Below are 25,782 nucleotides of genomic sequence, written 5' to 3' on the forward strand. Positions count from 1 at the left end.
CTATTCAGACTACCACACATGCCTGTGATCACAGAGAGATGGAGGCAGGAAGATTGAGTTAGCTACTGGAGGGATGGCTTAGCGGTTAAGGCGCCTGCCTGCAAAGCCAAAGGACCCAGGTTTGAGTCCCCAGGACCCATGTAAGCCAGATGCACAAGGTGGCACAGGCGTCTGGAGTTCTTTGCAGTGATTGGAAGCCCTGGCATGCCCATTCTCACCCTCTCTTTCTCTTGCTATAATAAATAAATTTTAAAAAAAAAAGAAAGAGTTAGCCAGGTATGGTGGTGCACACCTTTAATGCCAGCACTAGGGAAGCAGATGTAGGAGTATTACTTTGAGTTCAAGGCCACCCTGAGACTACATAGTGAACCCCGTGGCAGCCTGAGCTAGAGTGAAACCCTACCTCAAAAGACAAAACAAAAAGCCAGGCATGGTGGTGCACACCTTTAATCCCAGCACTCAGGAGGCAGAGGTAGGAGGATTGCCATGAGTTCAAGGCAATACATAGTTAATTCCAGGTCAGCCTGGACCAGAGTGAGACCCTACCTCAAAAAAAAAAAAAAAAACAGTTTTAGGTTGGGCTGGAGAGATGGTTCAGGGTTTAAGGCACTTGCCTGCAAAGCCAAAGGATGTGGATTCAATTCCTCAATACCCATGTAAAGCCAGATACACTGCACATGCATCTGGAGTTTATATGCAGCGGCTGGAGGCCCTGGTGCACCCTGTTTGTCTCTCTCCTCTCCCTCTCCCTCAAAGCCTGATAGCTAGAGTTCAGTTCCCTAGTATCCATGTACAAAATGGCACGTGCCTGTGTGGGTTTCATTTGCACTGGCAGGAAGCCCTAGCTTACCCATCCATATTCTCTTTCTCTCTCCCTCTCTCTCTTTCGCTCTCTTAAATAAATAAAAATAAGCAAAAACTAGCCAGGCATGGTGGCATATTCCTTTAATCCCAGCACTCCGGAGGCAGAGGTAGGATTGCCATGAGTTTGAGGCCCCCCTGAGACGACATAGTGAATTGCAGGTCAGCCTGGGCTAGAGTGAAACCCTACCTTGAAAAGAAAAAAATAGTAATAATAACTTCTTTAAAAAAGATTTCACTAAATGCAGATGATACCTTAGTTTTTGTTGCTGTTCTTTTGATATTGTTTTGAGGTAGGGTTTCACTATAGCTCAGGCTAACCTGGAATTCACTATGTAATCTCAGGGTGGCCTCAAACTCCTGGGGATCCTCCTACCTCTGCCTCCTGAGTGCTGGGATTAAAGGTGTGCACCACCATGCCTGGCTTCCTTCCTTCTTTTTTTTTAAGAGGGGGTCTAGTGGGGGAAATAGGCAAGGAGAGAGAGAGGGAATGGGCACATCAGGGCAAACAAACTCCAGATACATGTGTCACCTTGTGCGTCTGGCTTACATGAGTACTAGGGAATTGAACCAAGGTCTTTTGGCTTTGCAGGCAAATGCTGTACCTGCTAAGCCATCTCTCCAGCCCTTTAGTTTTAAGAGGGGAGTAGACTGGGCATAGTGGCGCACGCCTTTAATCCCAGCACTCGGGAGGCCGAAGTAAGAGGATCGCTATGAGTTCGAGGCCACCCTGAGACTCCATAGTGAATTCCAGGTCAGCCTGGGCTAGAGTGAGACCCTACCTCAAAAAACCAAAAAAGTATAAAAAATAAAAAATTAAGAGGGGAGTAGGCCAGGAATAGTGACACACAATCCCATCACTCAGGAGGGAAAGGCAAGCGAATCACAAGTTCAGGGCCAGCGTGGGTTACATAGCAAGACTATAGGAGGCCCTGGTGCAGCGGTGGTGGTGTGGTGGGAAGCATTGCTGCCTTCCAGGACTCTGAACGACTTTCTAATGTTGTTTATAATACTTACCTAGAGAAGCTGCTCGAGAATGTCGGAGAAAGAAGAAAGAGTACGTCAAATGCCTGGAAAATCGAGTGGCAGTCCTGGAAAATCAAAATAAAACTCTCATAGAAGAGTTAAAAACTTTGAAGGATCTTTATTCTCATAAAAGTGTTTGATTTTTTTTAAAAAAGAAAGTATTTTTGTGGACTGACCCAAAAATTAGATGGATTTCTTTTTAGTGGAGTTTTATAAAGTTTTATAAAAGTGAAGCTAATTTTTATTTAGGCTTTTGCAATGCAAAGGTAAATAAATGTCTTTATGCAAGAGACCTGGTCACAGGATGAAGTGGCAGATGGCCTTAAGAAGCTGCCGGCACAACTGGGGGCTTTGCGAACAAGAAACATCCTCAAGAAGCCAGAAGTGAACTTCAGCAGTTCAAGTTTTCTACGTCAATCCAAAAATGGTATACAAGGTGAAATTTAGTAAATTGAATTTGTAAATCAATTTACCCTGTATGTACGCATTTCCTACTGTTTCTTGGGATTGGCCTTTTTCAGTTGTATGTGGTTATATGTGTATTTTATTTCTACCAATAAATTCTAAATTACAAATGTAAAAGAAAACTTGAACATTACTAAATATATAAATTATGTGGTCTGATTGTGTATACCTGTCGTATTGTGAAGTTTTTTAGATGAGTTTTTAAAAGTAAGTTTGTTGAACTGGAGAGGATTTTTAAGAATGGGTTAACTGTTTCTAAGGTCTTTTCCTAAAAGGCTTGCAAGGTACATGAATGAAGTGGGATGATTTTGTAGCATTTGTTTTTTTTTATCAGAAAAATGGAAAAAAGAACTGTTTTAAAGTTTGATACTTTAAAAAAAAAATTTTTTTTTTTTTTGCCTACTCTGGTAAAGGTGATTTTTACAAATACATACTGATTTGATTTTTTGATTCTGTATCCTAAATGCTGTTGGATACCCATTACTTTTGTGCTTTAATAGAATGAAGTGTTTACAAAAGCTCTGAAAATACTTTTTATAAACCTGAAAATGCATACCAAAGCTTTCCAAGAGAATTTTACAATCAACTTCATGTAAGGGCTGTCAGGTTCTGAGATAGAGCAGTTAGTTGAGGGAGTTTTACGTTAGAGACTATTTTGTAATGTAGCGAATGGTACCTTTATAAGAAGAGTGACTTGCCAATATATTTTTATAGCTAATCTTTATAAATTCTAATGTTGAGTTTTAATGATTATTTTAAATATTTTATGTAGTTTGTTTAGTGAAAATCTGCATCTCATCCTTTTTATATTATGAGAAAGTTATCAGATTGGCTAATATTTGAAATTGTAAGTTTTATATGGAAATCTAAGGTTCAAAATGTCAGTTACACAAGTGTTAAACTCTGTATTCTAATTTGTATACACCTTGAAACTGTACTGCAAAACCATTGTGCTTGTTTCATATTGTCGTCTGTGAAATTAAAGAATATTTGATAAAATTGTTTGCTGAATGCAAAATATAATGCTTGACATCTTTCCATACTAACTGCAGTGTATTTCTAGTGTTTGGGGGGGGTGTTTGTTTGTTTGTTTTTCTTTATTCCCCCTTTTTGGTTTTTCAAAGTAGGGTCTCAATCCCGCCCAAGCTGACCTAGAATCCACTAAGTAGTCTCAGGGCAGCCTTGAATGCATGGTGACCTACCTCTGCCTCCCAAGTGCTGGGATTAAAGGTGTGTGCCATCATGCCTAGCTGAATTTCTATTTTATTTTTTGTTTGTTTATTTTTATTTATTTATTTGAGAGAAACAGAGAGAGGGGGAGAGAATGGTCATGCCAGCAACTGCAAACGAACTCCAGGTGCATGTGCTCCCTTGTTCATCTGGCGTACATGGGTTCTGGGGAATTGAACTAGGGTCCTGTGGCTTTGCAGCAAATACCTTAACCACTAAGCAATCTTCTCCAGCCCTTAATTTTTTTTTTTTTTTTTTTAATCTGGACATGGTGGTACACACCTTCAATCCCAGCACTTGGGAGACAGAGGTAGGAGGATTGAAAGGCCCAAGAATCCAGAAGCCCAGAAATACTATCACGCTCCAAAAGGAGCTTAAGCAGGTCCCTGCATACCCCAAATTCCAGGCTCTACTCTCTGTTGGAAGTAAGTAAAGAATCCCTCTTCTCATTATATCAGAGCCCGCTCCTAATATAAAACTAGGTAAAAAGGGCGTGAGATAGCCCTCAAGGATGGGAAATGAGTAATGGAGTAAACCGCTTATTTGGTTTCTGTAAATAGCCTGCACCGTAAGCCTTAGTAGCCCACACCGTAAGCCGTAGCAGCCTGCCTTAGACCACACTTGGCCACCCCCACCCAAGGACCCGTGCAAATGCTGACCACCGAGGTCATAGGAAACTGATTGGTCCACGGGGGGCTTGAGTAATTTAAACTAATTGGCTTAGAAACTATGGAGTGGCATAAACTGACTGGCTCACACCGCGCGGGCTCCTGATGTTAAGAAATGATTGGTCTGCCGGGCATGGTGGCGCACGCCTTTAATCCCAGCACTCGGGAGGCAGAGGTAGGAGGATCACCGAGAGTTCGAGGCCACCCTGAGACTACATAGTAAATTCCAGGTCAGCCTGGGCCAGAGTGAGACCCTACCTTGAAAAACCAAAAAAAAAAAAAGAAAAAGAAAAAGAAAAAAAAGAAATGATTGGTCTAATGCACAGGCTTTGGTAGAAATCCTATAAAAACTGTCCCGTTCCTGCATTCGGGGCTCTGCAGTCCTCTACCCTGCGTGGGCCCCAGCGCGCTTGAAATAAAAATCCTCTTGCAGTTTGCATCAAGACCACTTCTTGTGAGTGATTTGAGGTGTCGCCATATGCGGGCAGAGTGTGGGGTCCCCATTTTGGGGGTCCTACAGGATCACTGTGAGTTCAAGGCCACCCTGAAACTACATAGTGAATTCCAGGTCAGCCTGGGCTAGCATGAAACCCTACTTTGGAAAATTTTTGTTGTTGTTGTTAATCTAATTGGCGAGGAGGGAGAGAATGGATGTGTCAGGGCCTCTAACCACTGCAAAACGAACTCCAAATGAATGTGCCACTTTGTGCATCTGGCTTTACATGAGTACTGCTGAAATAAACCTGGGATTAGGCTTTGAAGGCAAGCACCATAACCACTGAGCTTTCTCTCCAGCCCTCCTACTTTTTTTCTTTTTTTTTTTTTTTTTTAAGAGAGAAAGAAAGAGGAAGAATGGGCATTCCAGGGCCACTAGCCACTGCAAACGAACTGCAGATGAATTTGCCACTTTATTAAGAATTTTAGAAGGTCCATATTAATATCAATTAGGAAAAGGATTAGTACTTACAGTACCATCAGTGGATGAGCAGAGGGTGGATATCACCTCATGGCCAACATCAGTTGGACAACAGCAACAGCAGAATGTGCCAAACACTGGCAAGGGAAGCAGGCTATAACACCCTTAAGTCTGCCCCCAACAATACACCACCTCCAGAAAATTTCAATGCCCAAATTACCACCACTGGGGACCTAACCACTCAGATCATATAAGTTTATCGGGGACACCTGAATCAAACTACCATACCAGGTAAAGCCAGGTGCACAAGATGGCACATGTAATGAATATGCTTGCAGTAGGAGGAGGCTCTGGTACACTCATACTCTCTGCTCTCAAATAAAGAAAATTTTTTTTAATTTTTTTGTTCATTTTTATTTATTTGTTTGAATGTGACAGAGAGAGATAGAGAATGGGTGTGCCAGGGCTTCCAGCCACTGCAAATGAACTCCAGACGTGTGGCCCCCTTGTGCATCTGGCTAACGTGGGTCCTGGGGATTCGAGCCTTGAACTGGGGTCCTTAGGCTTCACAGGCAAGCACTTAACCGCTAAGCCATTTTTTAAAAGAATTATGTGAGGTCACCCAGTCCCAGAAAGGCAAATGCTGCATGTTCTCTCTCATATGTGAATCCTAGCCACAAATGATTGGACGTCAGAATGACTAGGAAGAAAACTCAGTAGCAGAGCCCAGCAAGCTAGAAAGGAGATAGAAAGGCAGGAAGGTAGTTGAGTGTGGTGGCACATGCCTTTAATCCCAGCACTCGGGAGGCAGAAGTAGAAGGATTACTGTGAGTTCAAGGCCACCCTGAGACTACATAGTGAATCCCAGGTCAGCCTGAGCTAGAGTGAAATCCAACCTCAAAAAGAAAAGAAAGGGAGGGAAGGGGGACTTAATAGGATGGTATTGTATATATGTAAGTAAAACAGATTAATGGGGGTGAAAAGTCCTATGTGAGGTCAGGGGAAGAGATTGAGTAAAGGAAATGTGGAGGGAGGGCTAATCAAAATCTAAGAGGATATAAATAAATCATATGGAATCCTACTTTTTTGGAAAATTGGAAACAACAGGAGCCATAGACTGTTGCTAGAAAATTTTCAGTGCCAGGGATGGGATACCTTCCAGTGAGTTGTTGGCCAGGGAGGTCCCTGGTGCCCCAAAACATTACAGGCCCTTGGTTTCCCACCAGGAATAGATGGTAAGACCATGTTGCTGAAGACTCCACAAACTTGGGCTGCAAGGTCACTGAGCAATCCTGCTGGAACTGAGCAGAAAATCTCCATGTAGACCAGCTGACAGAAAGCTGGAAAAAGCCATGCTGCATGTAGCTCAATAGGAGAGAAATCACCAGTGAACTTGCCCAACAGTGGACACCGCAAGCCTTATAATTGGCCAGCCAGGCCAAATGAGCCAACAGGTGCAATAGTGGCACATCTGTTATGGGGGAAATCAACCACCCTCTAATTTGATTGGAGGCCCGCTCCATGGGAGGAAATACATTCCTACTACCGAAAACCTACAACAGGGGTAGTCATGACCCCTAGTGGTGTAACATCTGCTGCTATCTGGCTAAAAATATAAACTCTGCTCACCAAACTGCCCACTAAGCAATTCTCTTAATGTCCATACCCATATGTTAATGCTACTCTCACTATTGGTTAGAGAAACTTCTCTTTGCAGATGGCAGTGACCTTGGGATGACTCAGAAGGCATCATGGTGCTAAGAAGAAGTGGCAGGAGTGCTCAGCACTGAAACATCTCTATCACACCTTCCATGGCTCAGGATCCATTGCGGAAGAGGTGACAGAAAGCATGTAAGATCCAAAGGTAGGGTTGGACTCTTTACAACATGCTCCTCCAGACACAAAATGGCCTGGATCTCCATGACCTTGCAGTGTCTGACACTATCTACACAAGACCATCATAATAGGAAGAAAAGATGATGACATCAAAATAAAAGAGACTGATTGAGAGGGGGAGGGGATATGATGGAGAGTGGAGTTCCAAAGGGGAAAGTTGGGGGAGAGAGGGAATTCCCATGGGATATTGTTTACAATTATGGAAGTTGTCAATAAAAATATATAATAAAAATAAATTAAAAAATTTTTAAATACTGGAGAGATGGCTTAGCAGTTAAGGCACTTGCCTATGAAGCCTAAGGACCCAGGTCCAATCCCCCAGGTCCCACATAAGCCACATGCCCATGGTGGTGAATGCCTTGGGAGTTCATTTACAGTGACTAGAGACCCTGGCACGCCTTTTCTCTCTCCAATAAATACAAGCCAGGCATTGTGACACAAGCCTTTAATTCCAGCAATCGGAGGCAGAGGTAGGAGGATTTCCTTGAGTTCAAGGCCTCCCTGAGACTACATAGTGAACTGTAGGTCAGCCTAGGCTAGAGGTAGACTCTACCTCAAAATAAATAAACAAATAAATTGCTCAAAGTAGCTAAGAACCAGGGATGGGTCTTAAAGTTGTCAATTAAAGGGCTCATATGTTGAAGCCCCCAACAACGTAGCTTATTTGAGGAAAAAATAAACATCAAAGGGTGTTCACAGGCAGGCATGCCATCACACACCTATAATCGCAGAAGATCCCCATGAGTTCGAGGCCACCCTGAGAATACACAGTGAATTCCAGGTAGCCTGAGCTAGAGCAAGACCCTACCTCAAAAAAGAGAAAAAAAAAAAGAAGAAGAAGAAGAGGGGGTGCTGGGCTGGAGGGATGGCTTAGTGGTTACTGTGTTTTCCTGCAAAGTTAATGGACCTTGGTTTGATTCCCCCAGGACCCATGTAAGCCAGATGCACAAGGTGGCACATGCATCTGGAGTTTGTTTTGTTTGCAGTGGCTGGAGGCGCTGGTGCACCCATTCTCTCCCTCTCTCTGCCTTTTTCTCTCTCACTCTCTCAAATAAATAAATTATTTTTTTTTAAGCCAGGCATGGTGGCACATGTCTTTAATCTCAGTACTTAGGAGGCAGAGGTAGGAGAATTGAGGCAGAGGCAAGAGAATTGCTATGAGTTAGAGGCCAGCCTGAAACTACACAGTGAATTCCAACTTGTGCTACAGTGAGACCCTACCTCAATCCTTCCCCCCCTTGCAAAAAAAAGAAAAAGAGAGAGAGAGAGAGAGAGATAACAATCATCTCCAATCTCACCCAAGGTGTTTCAAGCTGCGTTCACTGTCAGTCGTGGCATGACGTGATGACTCCTCCAGGGCAGAGTGCCCTTGCTGTTTGCTGTGGAAATGCCCCTCCAGAAATCAACCCAACCCCAAATTGGGTGGCAAAGAGGACATTTATTCATGAGCAGTCCAGAGTCAAGATAGCTCTTGAAAGTCTCCATGACCCAAACACTGTGTGTCCTTCCAATTTATACTTTCAGTAAAAACAGAAGCACGCGAGCAAGGTCCAGACGCAGATACCTGGTGGTTAGCAGCGACGATTCACACAAAGAAGTGGGGAGAAATTCCAAAAGTGAGCAGTGCGGTTCTTGAAGGAGGGGTTTGGCTGTGGGCTGATGAGGCAGCCCGGAGCTTTTTTCCTAGCAATTTTGTAATGTTCCGTTGTTCCACCAAACTGCATTCAGGATCAAGGTATGTGTTGCAGTCAGGTTTGCATTGCTGATAGAAATCACCCAACCAAGAGCAGCTGAGGAAAAAAGAGCCCTATTTTGGCTTACAGACTCAAGGGGACGCTCCACGATGGCAGGGGAAAACGATGGCATGAGCAGAGGGTGGACATCACCCCCTGGCCAACAGTGTGCCAAAGACTGACAAGGGGAAACTGGCTATAATACTTATAAGCCTGCCCCCAACAATACACTGCCTCCTGGAAGTGTTAATTCACAAATCTCTGTCAGCTGGGACCCTAGCATTCAGAACACCTAGGTTTACGGGGGACACCTGAATCAAACCGCCACAGTATGCCAGCCAGAGGCACAAGCACATTAGATTCTTTTTTCTTTTTCTTTTTCTTTCTTTCTTTCTTTTTTTATTTTCTTTTTTGAGGCAGGATCTCTATCCCAGGCTGACCTAGAATTTACTTTGTAGTCTTAGGGTAGCCTCAAACTCACAGTGATTCACCTACCTCTGCCTCTCAAGTGCTGGAATTAAAGGCGTGTGCCACCAAGCCTGGCTACAGATTCATTATATTTTGATTTTGAATTTGTTTTTGGTCAATGAGCATTTATTTGTTTTTTTTTTTTTTTGTTTTGTTTTGGTTTTTTTTTTTTGAGGTAGGGTCTCACTCTAGCTCAAGCCGACTTGGAAGAATTTACTATGTAGTGTCAGGGTGGTCTCCAATTTACAGCAATCGCAATCCTCCTACCTCTGCCTCCCAAGAGCTGAGATTACAAGGGTGCACCACCAGGCCTGGCCGGCATCCAGTTACACAACTATCGTTTAAGAAACAGAGGATATAGCTTAGTTGGGAGAGTGCTTGCTCAGCATGCATGAGGCCCTGGCACTGCATAAAGTGTAAGTGGTGATATATGCTGTAATTCCAGGAGTTCAAGGCTATGTAGGGAGTTGGAGGTCAGCCTCGGCTACATGAGACTTGTTTCTTTCAAAAAACTCACGCTAGCCCAGGCTGACCTGGAATTCAGTCTGTAGTTGGAGATTGACTAGTGATCTTCCTGCCTGTGCCTCCCAAGTGCTGGGATTAAAGCTGTGGGCCAGGGGCTGGAGGGATGTCATAGAGACTAAGGCGTTTGCCAACAAAGCCAAAGATGTGGGCCACTATGTAATTCTTTTTGTTGTTAATTATTCATTTGAGAGGGAGACTGGGTGTGCCAGGACCTCTAGCCACTGCAAAGGGACTCCAGACGCAATTGCCACCGTGCCAGCTTGGCTCTACGTGGGTTGTGGGGAATCGAACCTAGGTCCTTGAGCTTTGCAGGCAGGCGCCTTAACCGCGGAGCCATCTCTCCGCCCTCCCGTGCTGCAGATCTTGACAGCTGCGCCGAGGCGTCAGCCTCCTCGGGCCTTGGTGGGGAAAGCGGTTCCCGGGGAAAGGCAGGTCCATCTGCACGGAGGCCCGGGGCTCGCTCGGGGCGCAGGTTCCGGGGGGCCCCGCAGCGCCGCCGCCATCTTGCGTGCGGCGGCGCCGACATGCGGCGGTGCGGCCCGGGCGCCGCGCTGGGCCTGGCGCTGGTGCTGGCGGGCAGCGGCCTGCTGGGCGCCCGGGGGCGGGCGGCGGCGGCGCCGGGGCGGCCCGGGCGGCAGCCGGAGGCCGCGGCCGAGAGCTGGCGGGCGGCGCAGGGCGGTAGGCCGCACCCCGCTGGCGGGCGGGCCGACCCCAGGGCCCTTCCCCGTCCCCCGGGCCCGGCGGCGGCGGCGGCGGGGCCGTGCCGGGAGCCCGCGCTGCGCCCCCACGCCGGGGTGCAAGTTAGTGCTTCGCGCCGGGGAGAAGCGTTAGTTCAGCCCGGCCGGTGGCCGGAATCGTCCCCACCAGTCACAGGACGCGATTTCGTGGATTTCGGTTTTCCGAGGAGAGGGTCTCACACTCCTAAGCCCAGGCGGATCTGGAATTCACTGTGGAGTCTCAGGCTGGCTTTGAACTCACAGCGAGCCTCCCACCTCTCCCTCCCCCCCCCCCCAGGGCTGGGGTTAAAGGAATTTTACAGAGTGACATTAATGTGTTCAGATTAAGAAGTGGCACATACTATAGATGTTCAGTCCAAATAATTCATTGTTTTTATTTTTAGATTGTGGAATAGCGCCACTCAGGGATGTGTTGGAAGGGTCTCGAATTATAGGAGGCACGGATGCCCAGGCTGGCTCTTGGCCTTGGATAGTTAGCCTGCAAATTCAGGATGGCGATCTTCTTGTTCATATATGTGGTGGAACTCTAGTGAAAGAGAGGTGGGTCCTCACAGCTGCCCACTGCACTAAAGATGCTAAGTGAGTATTCAGAACAAATTCCTATCTTTCACTTTTAGAGCATAGTTTGAAGCGGTAAAGGGCTATATTACCACAGTTATTTTCAATTAAGCCTATCTCTGAAAGTAGCTATAATTACACACACGTGTGTGTGTGTGTGTGTGTGTGTGTGTGCATTTATACATATGTATATATATTATGTATGTATATATGCATATATATATTTGCAATACACTTTTATTTGTTTCTTTTGTTTTTCTAGGTAGGGTCTCACTCTAGCTCAGGCTGACCTGGAATTCACTAGGTGGTCTCAGGGTGGCCTCGAACTCATGGTGATCCTCCTACCTCTGCCTCCCAAGTGCTAGGATTAAAGGTGTGTGCCACCATGCCCAGCTGCTGCTGCTGCTGCTGCTGCTGCTGCTGCTGCTGCTTCCTCTTCCTCTTCCTCTCCCTCTCCCTCTTCCTCTCCCTCTCCCTCTCCCTCTCCTCCTTCTCTTCTCCTTCCCCTTCCCCTTCTTTCTTCTTTCTTCTTTCTTCTTTCTTCTTTCTTCTTCTTTGGACAGAGAGAGAGAATGGGCACCCCAGTGCCTCCAGCCACTGCAAATGAACTCCAGACACCGTGTGCCACTTTGTGCATCTGCCTTCCATGGGTCCTGAGTCCTTAGGTTTCTCAGGCAAGCATCTTAACCTCTAAGCCAATTCTCCAGCCCAAACAATTCATTTGTTGAAATGGACCCTTTTAAATTTGAAGCTGAACCAGGTGGTCGCACGCCTTTAATCCCAGCACTCAGGAGGCAGAGGTAGGAGGATCGCCATGAGTTCGAGGCCACCCTAAGACTACATAGTGAATTCCAGGTCAGCCTGGGCTACAGTGAGACCCTGCCTTGGAAAAAACAAAAAAACAAACAAACAAAAAGAAGAAGAAGGAAAGAAAGAAACAAAGAAAGAAGCAAAGAAAGAGGATTGAAGAGATGGTTTAGTGGTTTAGGTGCATGCCTGCAAAGCCTAACAACCCCGGTTTGATTCTCCATGTCTTACATGAACCAGATGCACATGGTGGCGCAAGTGTCTGGAGTTCCTTTGCAGTGGCTAGAGGCCCTCCTGCACCCATTTTCTCTCTCTCTCTCTCTCTCTCCTTACCCCCCTTCTCTGTCTCTAACAAATAAAAATAAATCTTTTAAACCAGGCATGGTGGCACACGCCTTTAATCCCAGCACTTGGCAGAGGTAGGAGGATCACCATGAGTTCGAGGCCACCCTGAGACTATGTAGTGAATTCCAGGTCAGCCTGGGCTAGAGTGAGACACTACCTCGAAAAACCAAAGCAATAAATAAATAAATTAATTAAAATCATCTTTTTTTTAAAAAAAAAAGGAAGGAGTTGTCATTGATATGCATATACCATACACATATAAACACACACTACACCTATTACACATACACACATATGTGTGTGTATAGAGAGAAAGGCATATTTTATGTGCCATATAATTCACTATTTTTATGACATTCTGCCTTTTTTTTTTTTTTTTTTTTACACAGGCCCTGGCTGGCCTGGAACTTCCTTGAGGCAAACCCAAGACTGGCCTTTTTTTTTTTTTTTTTTTTTTTAATAAGAGAGAATTGGCATGCTGGGGCCTCCAGTGGCTGAAATTGAACTCTAGAAGCTTGCGCCACCTTGTGTGCATTTGCAAACTTGTGCGCACTTGCGTCACATTGTGCATCTGGCTTAGGTGGGACCTGGAGAATCCAATATGAGGCCATAGGCTTCACAGGCAAGCAGCTTAGCTGCTAAGCTGTCTCTCCAGCCCATGGCCTGGAACTTTCTATGTGTAGACCAGAGTGGCCTCAAACTTATGTGATCTTCTTGCCTCTGCCTAGTAAGTGCTGGGATCTCAGGTATGCGTCATCTCACCCAGCTTGACCTTCTGATCCTCCTGCCTCCATCTCCTAGGTGCTTTGATTACTATTTTTTTCCTTAGTGTAAGATCGCATGTAGCCAAGACTGACATTGAACTCATGAGGAAGCAGAAGATGACCTTGAATTCTTGGTTCTCCTGTCTCTACCTTCAGAACCACCACACCCAGTCTATGTGGAGCAAGGGATAGAGCACAGGGAAGGACTTCATGGCCAGGTCCAGGGATCTCATTTTAATTCTCTTCAATAGCTAGGCGTCCCAAAACTTCATGCTAAGTAATTCATCCTTTTGGTCATTGATAAGAAATGCTAAGCTACTTTTTTATTTGTTTGTTTCTGAGGTAGGGTCTCACTCTAGCCCAGGTTTGACTTTGAATTCATTAGATAGTCTCAGAGTGGCCTCAAGCTCACAGTGATCCTCTGCTTCCCCAGTGCTGAAATTAAAGATATGTACCACTCCCACCCCCATTTGAATTCCTTTTTTTTTTTTTTTTTTTTTTGAGGTAGGGTCTTACTCTAGCCCAGGCTGACCTGAAATTTACAATGTAGTTTCAGGATGACCTTAAACTCATGGCAATTCCTATCTCAGCCTCCCGAGTGCTGAGATTAAAGGCATGCACCACCCATGCCTGGCTATTTGAATTCTTATGTACTTGAATCTTTTCTGTCCTGCTTCTATCTCCTCTCTTACATTATGAATTTTTGGATTTTTGTTTGTTTGTTTTTCGAGGTAGGGTCTCACTGTGGCCCAGGATGACCTGGAATTAACTATGTAGTCTCAGGGTGGCCTCAAACTCTCAGCCAATCCTCCTACCTCTGCCTCCCGAGTGCTGGGATTAAAGGCGTGCACCACCACACCCTGTTTATGGGCTTTTATTATGTACACTAGTCACATGAAAGTAAAATTAAAACTTTTTGTTATTAAACTAATTAAAACAAAAACTAATGGAGATTAAGGATACCTTTTTAACATTATAACATTTGCTCTCTTTTAGAGATCCTTTAAGGTGGAGAGCAGTGATTGGAACCAATAATATACGTATCAACCATCCATATAGTAAGAAGATAAAGATTACAGCAATCTTCATCCATCCAAATTTCATTTTGGATACATTCACAAATGATATTGCACTTTTTCATCTAAAAAAAGGCGTGAAGTATAATGACCATATTCAGCCTATTTGCTTACCTTTTGGTGTTTTTGAAAAACTGGACCGAAATACAACATGTTTTATTAGTGGCTGGGGAAGAACCAAAGAAGGAGGTAATTGCAGTCTGAATTTTTTTTTTAATTTTTTTTTAAATTTATTTATTTGAGAGCAACAGACACAGAGAGAAAGACAGATAGAGGGAGAGAGAGAGAGAATGGGCGCGCCAGGGCTTCCAGCCTATGCAAACGAACTTCAGACGCGTGCGCCCCCTTGTGCATCTGGCTAATGTGGGACCTGGGGAACCGAGCCTTGAACCAGGGTCCTTAGGCTTTACAGGCAAGCGCTTAACCGCTAAGCCATCTCTCCAGCCCCGGTCTGAATTTTTTAAGTTTAACTGTTTTTTTTTTTTTTTAATTGAGAGAAACAAATAAACACATGGTGAATTATCTGGCATCCAGATGCATATGCCAAGGCCTCTAGTCACTGCAAACTAACTCCAGATGCATGCACCATCTTGTGTATCTGCCTTACAAGGGTACTGGGGAATTGAACACTGGGCTGGCAGGCTTTGCAAACAAATGCCTTTATTCACTGAGCCACCTCCCTAGACCCAGTATGAATTTTTTTTTTTTTCTTTTGGTTTTTGAGGTAGAGTTTCACTCTGGCCCAGGCTGACCTGGAATTTATGTAGTTTCAGGATGGCCTTGAACTCACAGTGACCCATCCTCCTCCCGCCTCCTGAGTGCTAGGATTAAAGATGTGCACCACCACTCAGCCTGGCTGAGTTTTTTGTTGTTGTTTGTTTTTTGAGGTAGGGTCTCACTCTGGCCCAGGCTGACCTGAAATTGGCTTTGTAATCTCAGGGTGGACTCAACCTCACCGCTATCCTTCTGCCTCTGCCTCCCTAGTGCTGGGATTAAAGGTATACACCACCATGCCCAGCTGAACCCTGAATTTTTGTTTTTTGTTTTTTCAAGGTAGGGTGTCACTCTAGCCCAGACTGACCTGGAATTCACTATGTAGTCTCAGGGTGGCCTCGAACTCATGGTGATCCTCCTACTTCTGCCTCCAGAGTGCTGGGATTAAAGGTGTGTACCACCACACCTAAGCCCTGAATTATACATATATATATATAAAATATTCATTTGCAGAAAGAGGAGAGACAGAATGGGTGCTCTAGGGCCTCCGGTGACTGCAAATGAACTTCAGATGCACATGCCACTTTGTGTATCTGGTTTTACATATGTACTGGGGATTTGAACCCAGGTTGTTAGGCTTTGCAGGCAAGTGCCTTAACCACTGAGCCATGTCTCCATCTCCCCAGTATGAATTTAACTATTACATATCTTCTCAATTATTGGTAGAGGAGAGCCTTTTTTGGGGAGTCGGGTCAAGGTAGGGTCTCACTCTAGCCCAGGCTGACCTGGAATTCACTACATACTTCCAGGCTGGCCTTGAACTCAGCAATCCTCCTACCTCTGCCTTCCAAGTGCTGGGATTAAAGGTGTGCACCACCATTCCCAGTCTATCTTTTATATTTATTTTTGGTTTTTCGAGGTAGGGTCTCACTCTAGCTCAGGCTAACCTGGAATTCACTATGTAGTCTCAGGGTGGCCTCAAACTCATGGCGATCCTCCTACTTCTGCCTCCAGAGTGCTGGGATTAAAGGCATGCGCCACCATGCGCAGCCAGCCTATCTTTTTATATATAAATATCCTTGTCTATGTATCCATCTGTCTTGTGTGCTTTGGACCAAATCCAGGGCTTTGCATATGCCAGGCATGAGCTCTCCGCTACAAGAACATGACATTCCTAGTCCAATATTCCATATCTCTTTCTCTGTCTATGTTACCTCTTTACCACAAGACTGAAATCAGATCTTTATAAACCACCAGAAAGAATAATTTATTATGAATTCTAGGTCAGACTGGTCTAGAGCAAGGTGCTACCTTGAAAAAAAATATTTTCTATCTTGGGGGAGAGAGAGAGAAACTTCTCTGCATAAGCAGAAACATACAGAGACTCTAGTTATATACAAGATACTTGAGCTTTAGGCATTTTCAAAAGCAAACATGATAGAAACACCTACTTTAAATAATAAATTTTGGACTCTAATCTAGCTCTTCTTTTTCCTTTTTCCTTTTTTTTTTTTTTTTTTTGAGGTAGGGTCTCACTCTAGCCCAGGCTGACCTGGAATTCACTATTAAGTCTCAGGGTGGCCTCGAACTCACGGCGATCCTCCTACCTCTGCCTCCCGAGTGCTGGGATTAAAGGCGTGCGCCACCATGCCCGGCTTTCCTTTTTCTTTCTTTTTTTTTAAATATTTCTTTAAATTTTATTTATTTATTTATTTGAGAGCGACAGACACAGAGAGAAAGACAGATAGAGGGAGAGAGAGAATTGGCGCTCCAGGGCTTCCAGCCTCTGCAAACGAACTCCAGACGCGTGCACCCCCTTGTGCATCTGGCTAACGTGGGACCTGGGGAACCGAGCCTCGAACCAGGGTCCTTAGGCTTCACAGGCAAGCGCTTAACCGCTAAGCCATCTCTCCAGCCCCCTTTTTCTTTTTTTGAGGCAGGGTCTCACTCTAGCCCAGGCTGTCCTGGAACTGAGTGATTCCCTACCTCAGTATTTTTGAGTACTGGGATTAAAGTTTTGTTTTTTTTTTTTCTCAACTTTTATTAACATTTTCCATGATTATAAAAAATATCCCATGGGGGCCGGGCGTGGTGGCGCACGCCTTTAATCCCAGCACTCGGGAGGCAGAGGTAGGAGGATTGCCATGAGTTCAAGGCCACCCTGAGATGACAGAGTTAATTCCAGGTCAGCCTGGACCACAGTGAGACCCTACCTCAAAAAACCAAAATACAGGGCTGGAGAGATGGCTTAGCGGTTAAGCGCTTGCCTGTGAAGCCTAAGGACCCTGGTTCGAGGCTCGTTTCCCCAGGTCCCACGTTAGCCAGATGCACAAGGGGGCGCACGCGTCTGGAGTTCGTTTGCAGAGGCTGGAAGCCCTGGCGCGCCCATTCTCTCTCTCTCCCTCTATCTGTCTTTCTCTCTGTGTCTGTCACTCTCAAATAAATAAATAAATAAATAAAAATTTAAAAAAAAAAAAAAAAAAAAAAAAAAAAACCAAAATACATATATATATATATATCCCATGGTAATACCCCCCCCACTTTCCCCTTTGAAATTCCATTCTCCATCATATTCCTTCCCCATCTTAATCAGTCTCTCTTTTATTTTGATGCCATGGTCTTTTCCTCCTCTTATGATGGTCTTATGTAGGTAGTGTCAGGCACTATGAGGTCATGGATATCCAGGCCATTTTGTGTCTGGAGAGAGCACGTTGTAAGGAGTCCTACCCTTCCTTTGGCTCTTACATTCTTTCCGCAACCCCTTACACCATAAACCCTGAGTCTTGGAAGGTGTGATCGAGATGTTACTCAGTATTCCAGTCACTTCTTTCCAGCACTATGATACCTTCTGAGTCATCCCAAGGTCACTGCCATATGAAAAGAGAAGATTCTATACCCAAAGTGAGAGTAGCGTTAATATAAGGGTATGAATATTAAGAGAAGTGCTTACTGGGAAGTTTGATAAGCGTAGTATATACATTTTTCCAGACATCAGCAGATGTTATATCCCTAGGGCTCATGACTACCCCTGTTTTACATTTTCAGTATCAGGGATGTGTTCCCTCCCTTGGAGCAGGCCACCAGTCCAGTTGGAGGGCAGTTGGTTTCCACCATGACAGACCTGCCACTATTGCACACATTGGCTCATTTGGCCTGGCTGGCCAATCATAAGGCTTGCAGTGTCCACTGTTGAGTATCCTCACTGGTAGTATCTCTTTCTCCCATTGAACTGCATGTAGAATGGCTTCTTCCAGCTTTCTGTCAGCTGGTCTATATGGAGGAGGTTATCAGCTCACTTCCAGCAGGATTTCTCAGTGGCCTTGCAGCCCAAGTATGTGGAATCTTCAGCAATAGGGTTTTACCATCTATTCCTGGTGGGAAACTAAGGGCCTCAGCAATGGCCTATAATGTTTTTGGGGCATCAGGGACCTCCTTGGCCAACAGCTCACTGGAGGGGAATTAAAGTTTTGAGCCACCATGCCCAGGTAGTTTCTTTTTCATTTAATGCTCTATTAAGTAGGAGGCAGGTTGACTGCCATGAAGTTCCTTCATAATGTAGCAGCAGTAAATGGTGAAGGAATAAAAAACACAGCTCCTGCCTTTGGCAATAGCAAAAGCTACTTTTGAAAACCTTTACGTGTTTCAGGTTTTCCAAAGTAGGGTCTCATCTAGCACAGGCTGACCTGGAATTCACTATGGAGTCTCAAGGTGGCTTCAGACTCACTGCGATCCTCCTACATCTGCCTCCCAAATGCTGGGATTAAAGACATGCACCACAACACCCGGAGCGATAGCAATTTTTATTTTTATTTTATTTTTACTTGTGAGAGAAAGAGGCAGAGAGAGAGAGAGAAAATGGGTGCTCCAGGGCCTCCAACCACTGCAAAAGAACTCCAGATGCATGCATCACCTTGTGCATCTGGCTTATGTGGGGCCTGGGGAATTGAACCAAGATTCTTTGGCCTTACAGGCAGTATCTTAACTGCTAAACCATCTCTCCAGCCCAAGACAACAATTTTTTAATTGGCTGACAATCTGAAAATATATTTTACTAAAGTAGGCACACATGGCTAAGTGATGAAAGATACTAATTTTAGGGCTGGAGAGTTGCTCAGTGGTCAAAGCACCTGCCTGCAAAACATAGCGACCCTGGTTTGATCCTTGGTATTCACATAAAGCCCGATGCATAGAATGGCACAGGTATCTGAAATTCATTAACTGTGTCTGGAGGCCTTGACATGCCCATTCTCTCTCCTCTTCTCTCTCTCTCTCTCTCTCTCTCTCTGCCTACTGTCTCTACTTGCAAATAAATATGTTTTTTTTAAAGATATTAAACCAGGCGTGGTGGCGCATGCCTTTAATCCCAGCACTTGGGATGAAGAGGTAGGGGAACCACCGTGAGTTCTAGGCCACCCTGAGACTACATAGTGAACTCCAGGTCAGCCTGGGCTAGAGTGAGACCCTACCTCGAAAAAACCAAAAATAAACAAAAATAAAATATATTAATATTGATATCAAAAAAAAAATATATATATATACTATAATGGTCATAACCCAAAAGACTGATAATACCAAGTATTGGCAAAGACCTGGAGAAACTGGAATCCTTCTCCAGTGCTGGGGTTGAGGATGTAAGATCACAAAAATGTTTAGGCATTCCTCTTCCTTTTCTTTCTTTCTTTTAAAAAAATTATTTTTATTTATTTACTTGCAAGCAGAGAACGAGAGAGAATGGGCATGCCAGGGCCTTGTGCCACTGTAAACAAACTCCAGGTGCATATGCCACTTTGTGCACCTGGCTTTACATGGGCAGTGAGGAGTCGAACCTAGGCTTTCAGGCTTTGCAAGCAACTGCCTTTAACCACTGAACCATTTCTCCAGCCCCCACTTTTTTCTGAGACAAGATTTTTGCTATTCCACCCTGGCCGGCATGAAACTTACTATGTATATCAGATTAGCCTCAAATTCACAATGATCATCCTGCATCGGCCTCTCAAGTGCTAGAATTCTAGGTGTGTGCTACGTATAGCTTTAGCTGGCTTTTGAAAAGTCTGATGTGCCTACCATGTTAAGCAAAGCTACTGTATATCCTAATATTTCACCCCTAGGTACCCATCACAGAAAAGCACATCTATGAAAAATTCCCATATGAATTCTCATCATAGTATCATTGCAGTGGTTGGAGGCCCTGAAATGCCCATTCTCTCTCTCTTTTTTTCTCTCTCTGCCTCTTTCTGTCTGTTTCTCTCAAACAAATAAATAAAAATAAACAAAAATTTTAAAAAATCTAAAAATCATGGGTAGGGCTGGAGGGATGGCGGTTAAGGCACTTGCCACTCACAATATTTGGGTTATAGCACCTGGCTTTATGGGGGCTCTAGAGATTTGAACTCAGGTACTCATGCTTATAGGGAAAGTACTTTATCCACTGAGCTTTCTTCCTAGTTCCTGAAGTCTCTCTCTCTCCCCCTCTCATTCACTCCTCCACACAGAGAGTCACATGTAGCCCAAGGCTGTGGCTCATGCTGACCTAGAACTGTTGGTAACACTCCTGCCCTAAAGGGCTGGCTGGGATTACAAGCCTGAATGAACACATGCAGCCTGAACACCACCATTTCAAATCACTGGAAAACATTTTAAAATATTTTATTTATAAAAGCTGGACATGGCGGCACACTCCTTTAATCCCAGCACTCAGTAGGAGGATCGCTGTGAGTTCAAGGCCATCCCGAGACTACGTAGAGAATTATAGGTCAGCTTAAGCTAGAGTGAGACCCTACCTCAAAAAGCAAAGCAAAACACACACACACACACACACACACACATATAGCAAGAAGAGAGATAAAGAAAGAATGGGTGCACAAGGGCCTCTAGCCACAGCAAATGAATTCCAGATGCATATGCCATTTTGTACATCTAGCTTTACGTGGGTAGTGGAGAATCAAAACCAGGTCATTAGGCTAAACTGCTGAGCCATCTATCCAGCCCCCAACATATTTTGTTTGTTTGTTTGTTTCTGAGGTAGGGTCTCACTTTAGCTTAGGCTGACCTGCAATTCACTATGTAGTCTCAGGATGGCCTCGAACTCTGCAATCCTCCTACCTCTGCCTCCTTAGTGCTGGGATTAAAGGCGTGCGCCATCATGCCCAGAATTTTTTTTTTTTTTTTTTTTTTGGTTTCTGAGGTAGGGTCTCACTCTAGCTCAGGCTGACCTGGAATTCACTATGTATTCTCAGGGTGGCCTCGAACTCTCGGCGATCCTCCTACCTCTGCCTCCCGAGTGCTGGGATTAAAGGCATGCGCCACCACGCCCAGCTATGCCCAGAATTTAAAAGGGTTTAATTTGTTTGTTTTGTTGTTCTTTTTAACAGGTAATGGTACAACCATCTTACAGGAAGCAAAAGTACACTTCATTTCTCAGGAAATTTGTAACTCTGAAAAGGGTTATGGGGGATATATCCCCAACACTTCATTTTGTGCAGGTGATGAGGACGGAGCCTTCGACACTTGCAGGGTAAGTCACACCCAAGTCCTGTCCTTCAAGGTGTTTGCTAAAGCCAGAGGGAATTTGAACAGGGCTTCACTTTCTGGTGGTGGTGTTAATTTTAAGTACATTCCAAATTGTTTTCTTTTTTAGTTGCTTCCATAATCTAAACCTTGGTTCTGATTCTATGGATTTTATCCATATTGGAGTCAGGCTTAGGCAAAAGTTGCCTTGCATTTTCATCTTCTATTTCATAACAGTTTTATTTATTTAGGTATTTATTTATTTATTTATTTATTTTTGAGGTAGGGTCTCACGCTAGCTCAGGCTGACCTGGAATTCACTATGTAGTCTCAGGGTGGCCTCGAAGTCATGGTGATCCACCTACCTCTGCCTTCCAAGTGCTGAGATTAAAGGTGTGCGTCACCACACCCATCTAGTTTTATTTATTTGTAAATAGAGAGACAGAGAGAGAGAATGAGAATGAGCAGGCCAGTACCTCGTGCCACTGCAAATGAACTCCAGACACAGTTTGTGCATCTGGCTTTACGTGGGTACTGAGAAAGTGAGCTCAGACCAGCAGTCATTGCCAGCACCTTTATCTGCTGAGGCAGCTCTCCAGATTTTTTTTTTTTTTTTTTTTGAGAGAGGGTGGGAGAATTGGATCTCCAGGGCCTCAGCCAATGCATTTGAATTTCAGATGCTTGTGCCACCTAGTGGGCATGTGCAACCTTGTGCTTGCCTCACCTTTGTGTGTCTGGCTTACCTGAGATCTGGAGAGTCAAACATGGGTCCTAAGCCAGGCATGGTGGCGCACGCCTTTAATCCCATCACTCAGGGGGCAGAGGTAGGAGGATCGCCATGAGTTCAAGGCCACCCTGAGTGAATCCCAGGTCAGCCTGAGCTAGAGTGACACCCTATCTCGAAAAACCAAAAAAAAACCCAAAAAACATGGGTCCTTAGGCTTTGCAGGCAAGTGCCTTAACTGCTAAGTCATCTCTACAGCCCCCTATTTCTATTTATTTACTTATGTACTTATGTATTTATTTATTTATTTATTTTGAGGTTGGGTCTCACTGTAGCCCAAGCTCTATTTTTATTTTGTTGAGACAGGGACTTGGTTTTATTCTGTAGCCCAGGCTGGCCTTGAACTCACAGCAATCCTACCTCAGTCTCTTCAGTGCTGAGATTACAAGTATGAGTCACCACAGCCACCTTCTTTTTCTTTCTTTTTCTTTTTTCTTTTTTTTTTTTAGAGGTAGGGTCTCGCTGTAGCCCAGGCTGGCCTGGATTTGAATTCGCTATATAGTCTCAGGACAGCCTTGAACTCGGGCATGTGCCACCACACTGGGTTATATAAATTATATATATTATATAATTATATGTATTATATATAATTATATATTATATAATTATAATTATATATATTATAAATTATATATATATAATTTTTGATTTTATTGTTATTTTAAAAATATTTTATGGGCTGGAGAGATGGCTTAGCGGTTAAGCACTTGCCTGTCAAGCCCCAGTTCGGAGCTTGATTCTCCAGGACCCACGTTAGCCAGATGCACAAGGGGCACACGCGTCTGGAGGTCATTTGAAGTGGCTAGAGGCCCTGGCGTGCCCATTCTCTATCTATCGGCCTCTTTCTCTCTCTATCTGTTGCTCTCAAATTAATTAATTAGTTTGAAAAAAAGAATGTGCATATTTGCAAATGGGTTTTCTTTAAAAATATATTTATTTATTTGACAGAAAAAGAAGGGAAGAAAGAGAGAATGGGTGTGCCAGGGTCTCCAACCACGGCAAACAAACTCCAGACACAGGTGCCCCCTTGTGCATCTGGCTAATGTGGGTCCTGGGGAATCGAATCTGTGTCCTTTGGCTTTGCAGGCAAATGCCTCAACCGCTAAGCCATCCCTCCAGCCCTATTTGGGGGGGGGTGCTGATTTCAAGGTAAAGTCTTGCTCTAGTCCAGGCTGACTTGGAATTCACTATGTAGTCTCAGGGTGGCCTCTGCCTCTTTCCCTTTCTTAAATAAATAAATAAAATATATTTGAAAGGAGGCAGCGGGGGTGGAGGGGGAGAGAATGAGTGCACCAGAGCCTCCAGCCACTGCAAATGAACTCCAGATGCATGCGTCCCTTGTGCATCTGGCTTACGTGGGTCCTGGAGAGTCAATCTGTTGGTTTTGCAGGCATACGTCTTAACCGCTAAGCCATCTCTCCAACCCTAAAACTTTTGTTTTGTTTTGTTTTTTGTTTTTTGGTTTTTTTTTGTTTTTTTTTTGTTTTTTTTTTTGGTTTTTCGAGGTAGGGTCTCACTCTGGTCCAGGCTGACCTGGAATTAACTCTGTAGTCTCAGGGTGGCCTTGAACTCATGGCGATCCTCCTACCTCTGCCTCCCAAGTGCTGGGATTAAAGGTGTGCGCTACCACGCCCAGCTTTTTTTTTTTTTTGTTTTTTTGAGGTAGGGTCTCACTCTAGTTCAGGCTGACCTGGAATTCACTATGTATTCTCAGGGTGACCTCAAACTCATGATGATCCTCCTATCTCTGTCTTCTGAGTGCTGGGATTAAAGGCATGTGCCACCACGCCCGGCTTCCCAAAACTATTTTTTTTTTAAGAAATATTCAAGGCTGTAGAGATGGCTCAGCAGTTAAAGAAGACTCTTGCTTGCAAACCCTGATAGCTCAGGTTTGCTTCTCCAGTACCCATGTAAAGTAAGATGCACAAAGTGGCACATGTGTAAACAAACACCTCGGCAGACCGCCAACCTCCTGTTTAATTGCAGCATTCAACTCAAACTCTACTGATCTCCAAATTATTATAGTAATGTGCCCAGGTTGCATATTATATCCTGAGTGCCTGGAGCCCCTCTCCCAAAATACTCGCTCACTATAGTCCTTCCCTGTTCTGCATTCTGTTATGAAAGTGCAGCAAGTGACTTCTGTCCAAAATAAAATCTGTGCTATCACTTGGAGACATATGGAAAATGAATCTTTATATAAGTATGTGTTTGATATAATTAATCTATCCCAGGTTTACTGTTACCGAAAGAATAATGAGGACTACTTTGGGACTCTTTTAATAGGGTGATAGTGGAGGACCTTTAATGTGCTACCTACCGGACCATAAGAGATTTTTTGTAATGGGGATTACCAGTTACGGATATGGCTGTGGGCGAAGATATTTTCCTGGTATCTACAGTGGGCCAGCATTCTACCAAAAGTGGCTGATGGGTCACTTGTCGCAGGGAAGCACTAAGGGCATGTTCAATGTAGATATTTTACTGGGGCAGACCCTCATGGCTTTCGGTTCCATCATCTTACCAGCAACCACATAAGAAGCTCTGAAGACTGCAGTGTCTTCCTTTGTCATTCTGTCCCCTCTACGTCCTACGTGGTGAAGATCATTCTTTTAATCTCTCACCTTGGAGTTCTCAGGTGAACATGTTGTTTTGCAACAGATTGTGACATATACAATTGCAAATGTGGCACTAAATCATCACATGCCTCCTTGATAGAACTGGATTGTTTTACTTTATAATCATAATTCTGAATTTGAACTTGTATAGCAGTTATATAAAATACTCAAATATGTATTTGATATATATAAATGCTAATAAAGATTTTATAACTTAAAATAAATTTGTCCTTTGATTGGGTTACTCAGAACTCATTTTGGGGCTGGAGAGATGGCTTAGTGGTTAAGGCATTTGACTGCAAAGCCAAAGGATCCTGGTACGAGGCTTGATTCCCCAGGACTCATGTTAGCCAGATGCACAAGGGGCACACACGTCTGGAGGTCCTTTGAAGTGGCTAGAGGCCCTGGCATGCCCATTCTCTATCTATCTATTGGCCTCTTTCTCTCTCTGTCGCTCTCAAATATATAAATAAATTAATTTAAAAAAGGAATGTGCATACTTGCATATGGGTTTTCTTTAAAAAATATTTAATTTATTTATTGATTTGACAGAGAAAGGAACAGAAGAAAGAGAGAGAATGGGCACGCCAGGGCCTCCAGGCACTGCAAATGAACTCCAGATGCGTGCGCCCCTTGTGCATCTGGCTAACGTGGGTCCTGGGGAATCAAGCCTCATACCAGGGTGCTTAGGCTTCGCAGACAAGTGCTTAACCGCTAAGCCATCTCTCCAGCCCTGATTTTATCTTTTTAAAGTTTATTTAATTATTATTATTATTTTTTTTTTTTCTGAGGCAGGGTCTCACTTTAGTCCAGGCTGACCTGGAATTCACTATGTAGTCTCAGGGTGGCCCCAAACTCTCAGCGATCCTCCTACCTCTGCCTCCCAAATTCTGGGATTAAAGGCGTGTGCCACCACATGTCTGGTTTAAATTCTTTTGAGAAAGAGAATGCCAGGGTCTCCAGCTGCTGCAAATGAACTCCAGATGCATGCACCACCTTGTGCATCTGGTTTACGTGGGTCCTGGGGAATCAAACTTGGGTTCTTTGACTTTCCAGGCAAGCACCTTAACCGCTAAGCCATCCC

General features: G+C 44.3%; 2 protein-coding genes across 4 annotated transcripts in view; both read left to right on the forward strand.

The window, feature by feature from the left end:
- The window catches only part of Atf1 (activating transcription factor 1), a 51,193-nt gene extending 47,795 nt beyond the window's left edge, over window positions 1-3,398 (forward strand). For all 3 annotated transcript variants that reach the window (XM_045153311.1, XM_045153310.1, XM_045153312.1), the window contains one exon: window positions 1,883-3,398. In XM_045153311.1, the coding sequence (XP_045009246.1) occupies window positions 1,883-2,027 (145 nt within the window). In that variant the 3' untranslated portion in view covers window positions 2,028-3,398. The remainder of the gene's footprint in view (window positions 1-1,882) is intronic.
- Tmprss12 (transmembrane serine protease 12) lies at window positions 2,170-24,843 on the forward strand. The gene is made up of 6 exons (XM_045152228.1): window positions 2,170-2,314; window positions 10,149-10,682; window positions 10,909-11,104; window positions 13,996-14,264; window positions 21,161-21,303; window positions 24,367-24,843. The coding sequence occupies exons 1-6, from the start codon at window positions 2,170-2,172 to the stop codon at window positions 24,616-24,618; spliced, it is 1,539 nt and encodes a 512-aa protein (XP_045008163.1). The 3' UTR covers window positions 24,619-24,843.
- Window positions 24,844-25,782: the final 939 nt, after the last annotated feature.

The sequence above is a fragment of the Jaculus jaculus genome, chromosome 6, assembly GCF_020740685.1.
Source record: "Jaculus jaculus isolate mJacJac1 chromosome 6, mJacJac1.mat.Y.cur, whole genome shotgun sequence".
Classification (NCBI taxonomy): Eukaryota; Metazoa; Chordata; class Mammalia; order Rodentia; family Dipodidae; genus Jaculus; species Jaculus jaculus.

Bases quoted from the DNA above. Each gene is read 5' to 3' on its own strand.
- Tmprss12 (XM_045152228.1), top strand. From the start codon at position 2,170: ATGCAAGAGACCTGGTCACAGGATGAAGTGGCAGATGGCCTTAAGAAG. The intron at 10,683-10,908 runs GTTTTCCGAGGA...TTTTATTTTTAG, and splicing joins ACGCGATTTCGTGGATTTCG to ATTGTGGAATAGCGCCACTC. The intron at 21,304-24,366 runs GTAAGTCACACC...CTCTTTTAATAG, and splicing joins GAGCCTTCGACACTTGCAGG to GGTGATAGTGGAGGACCTTT.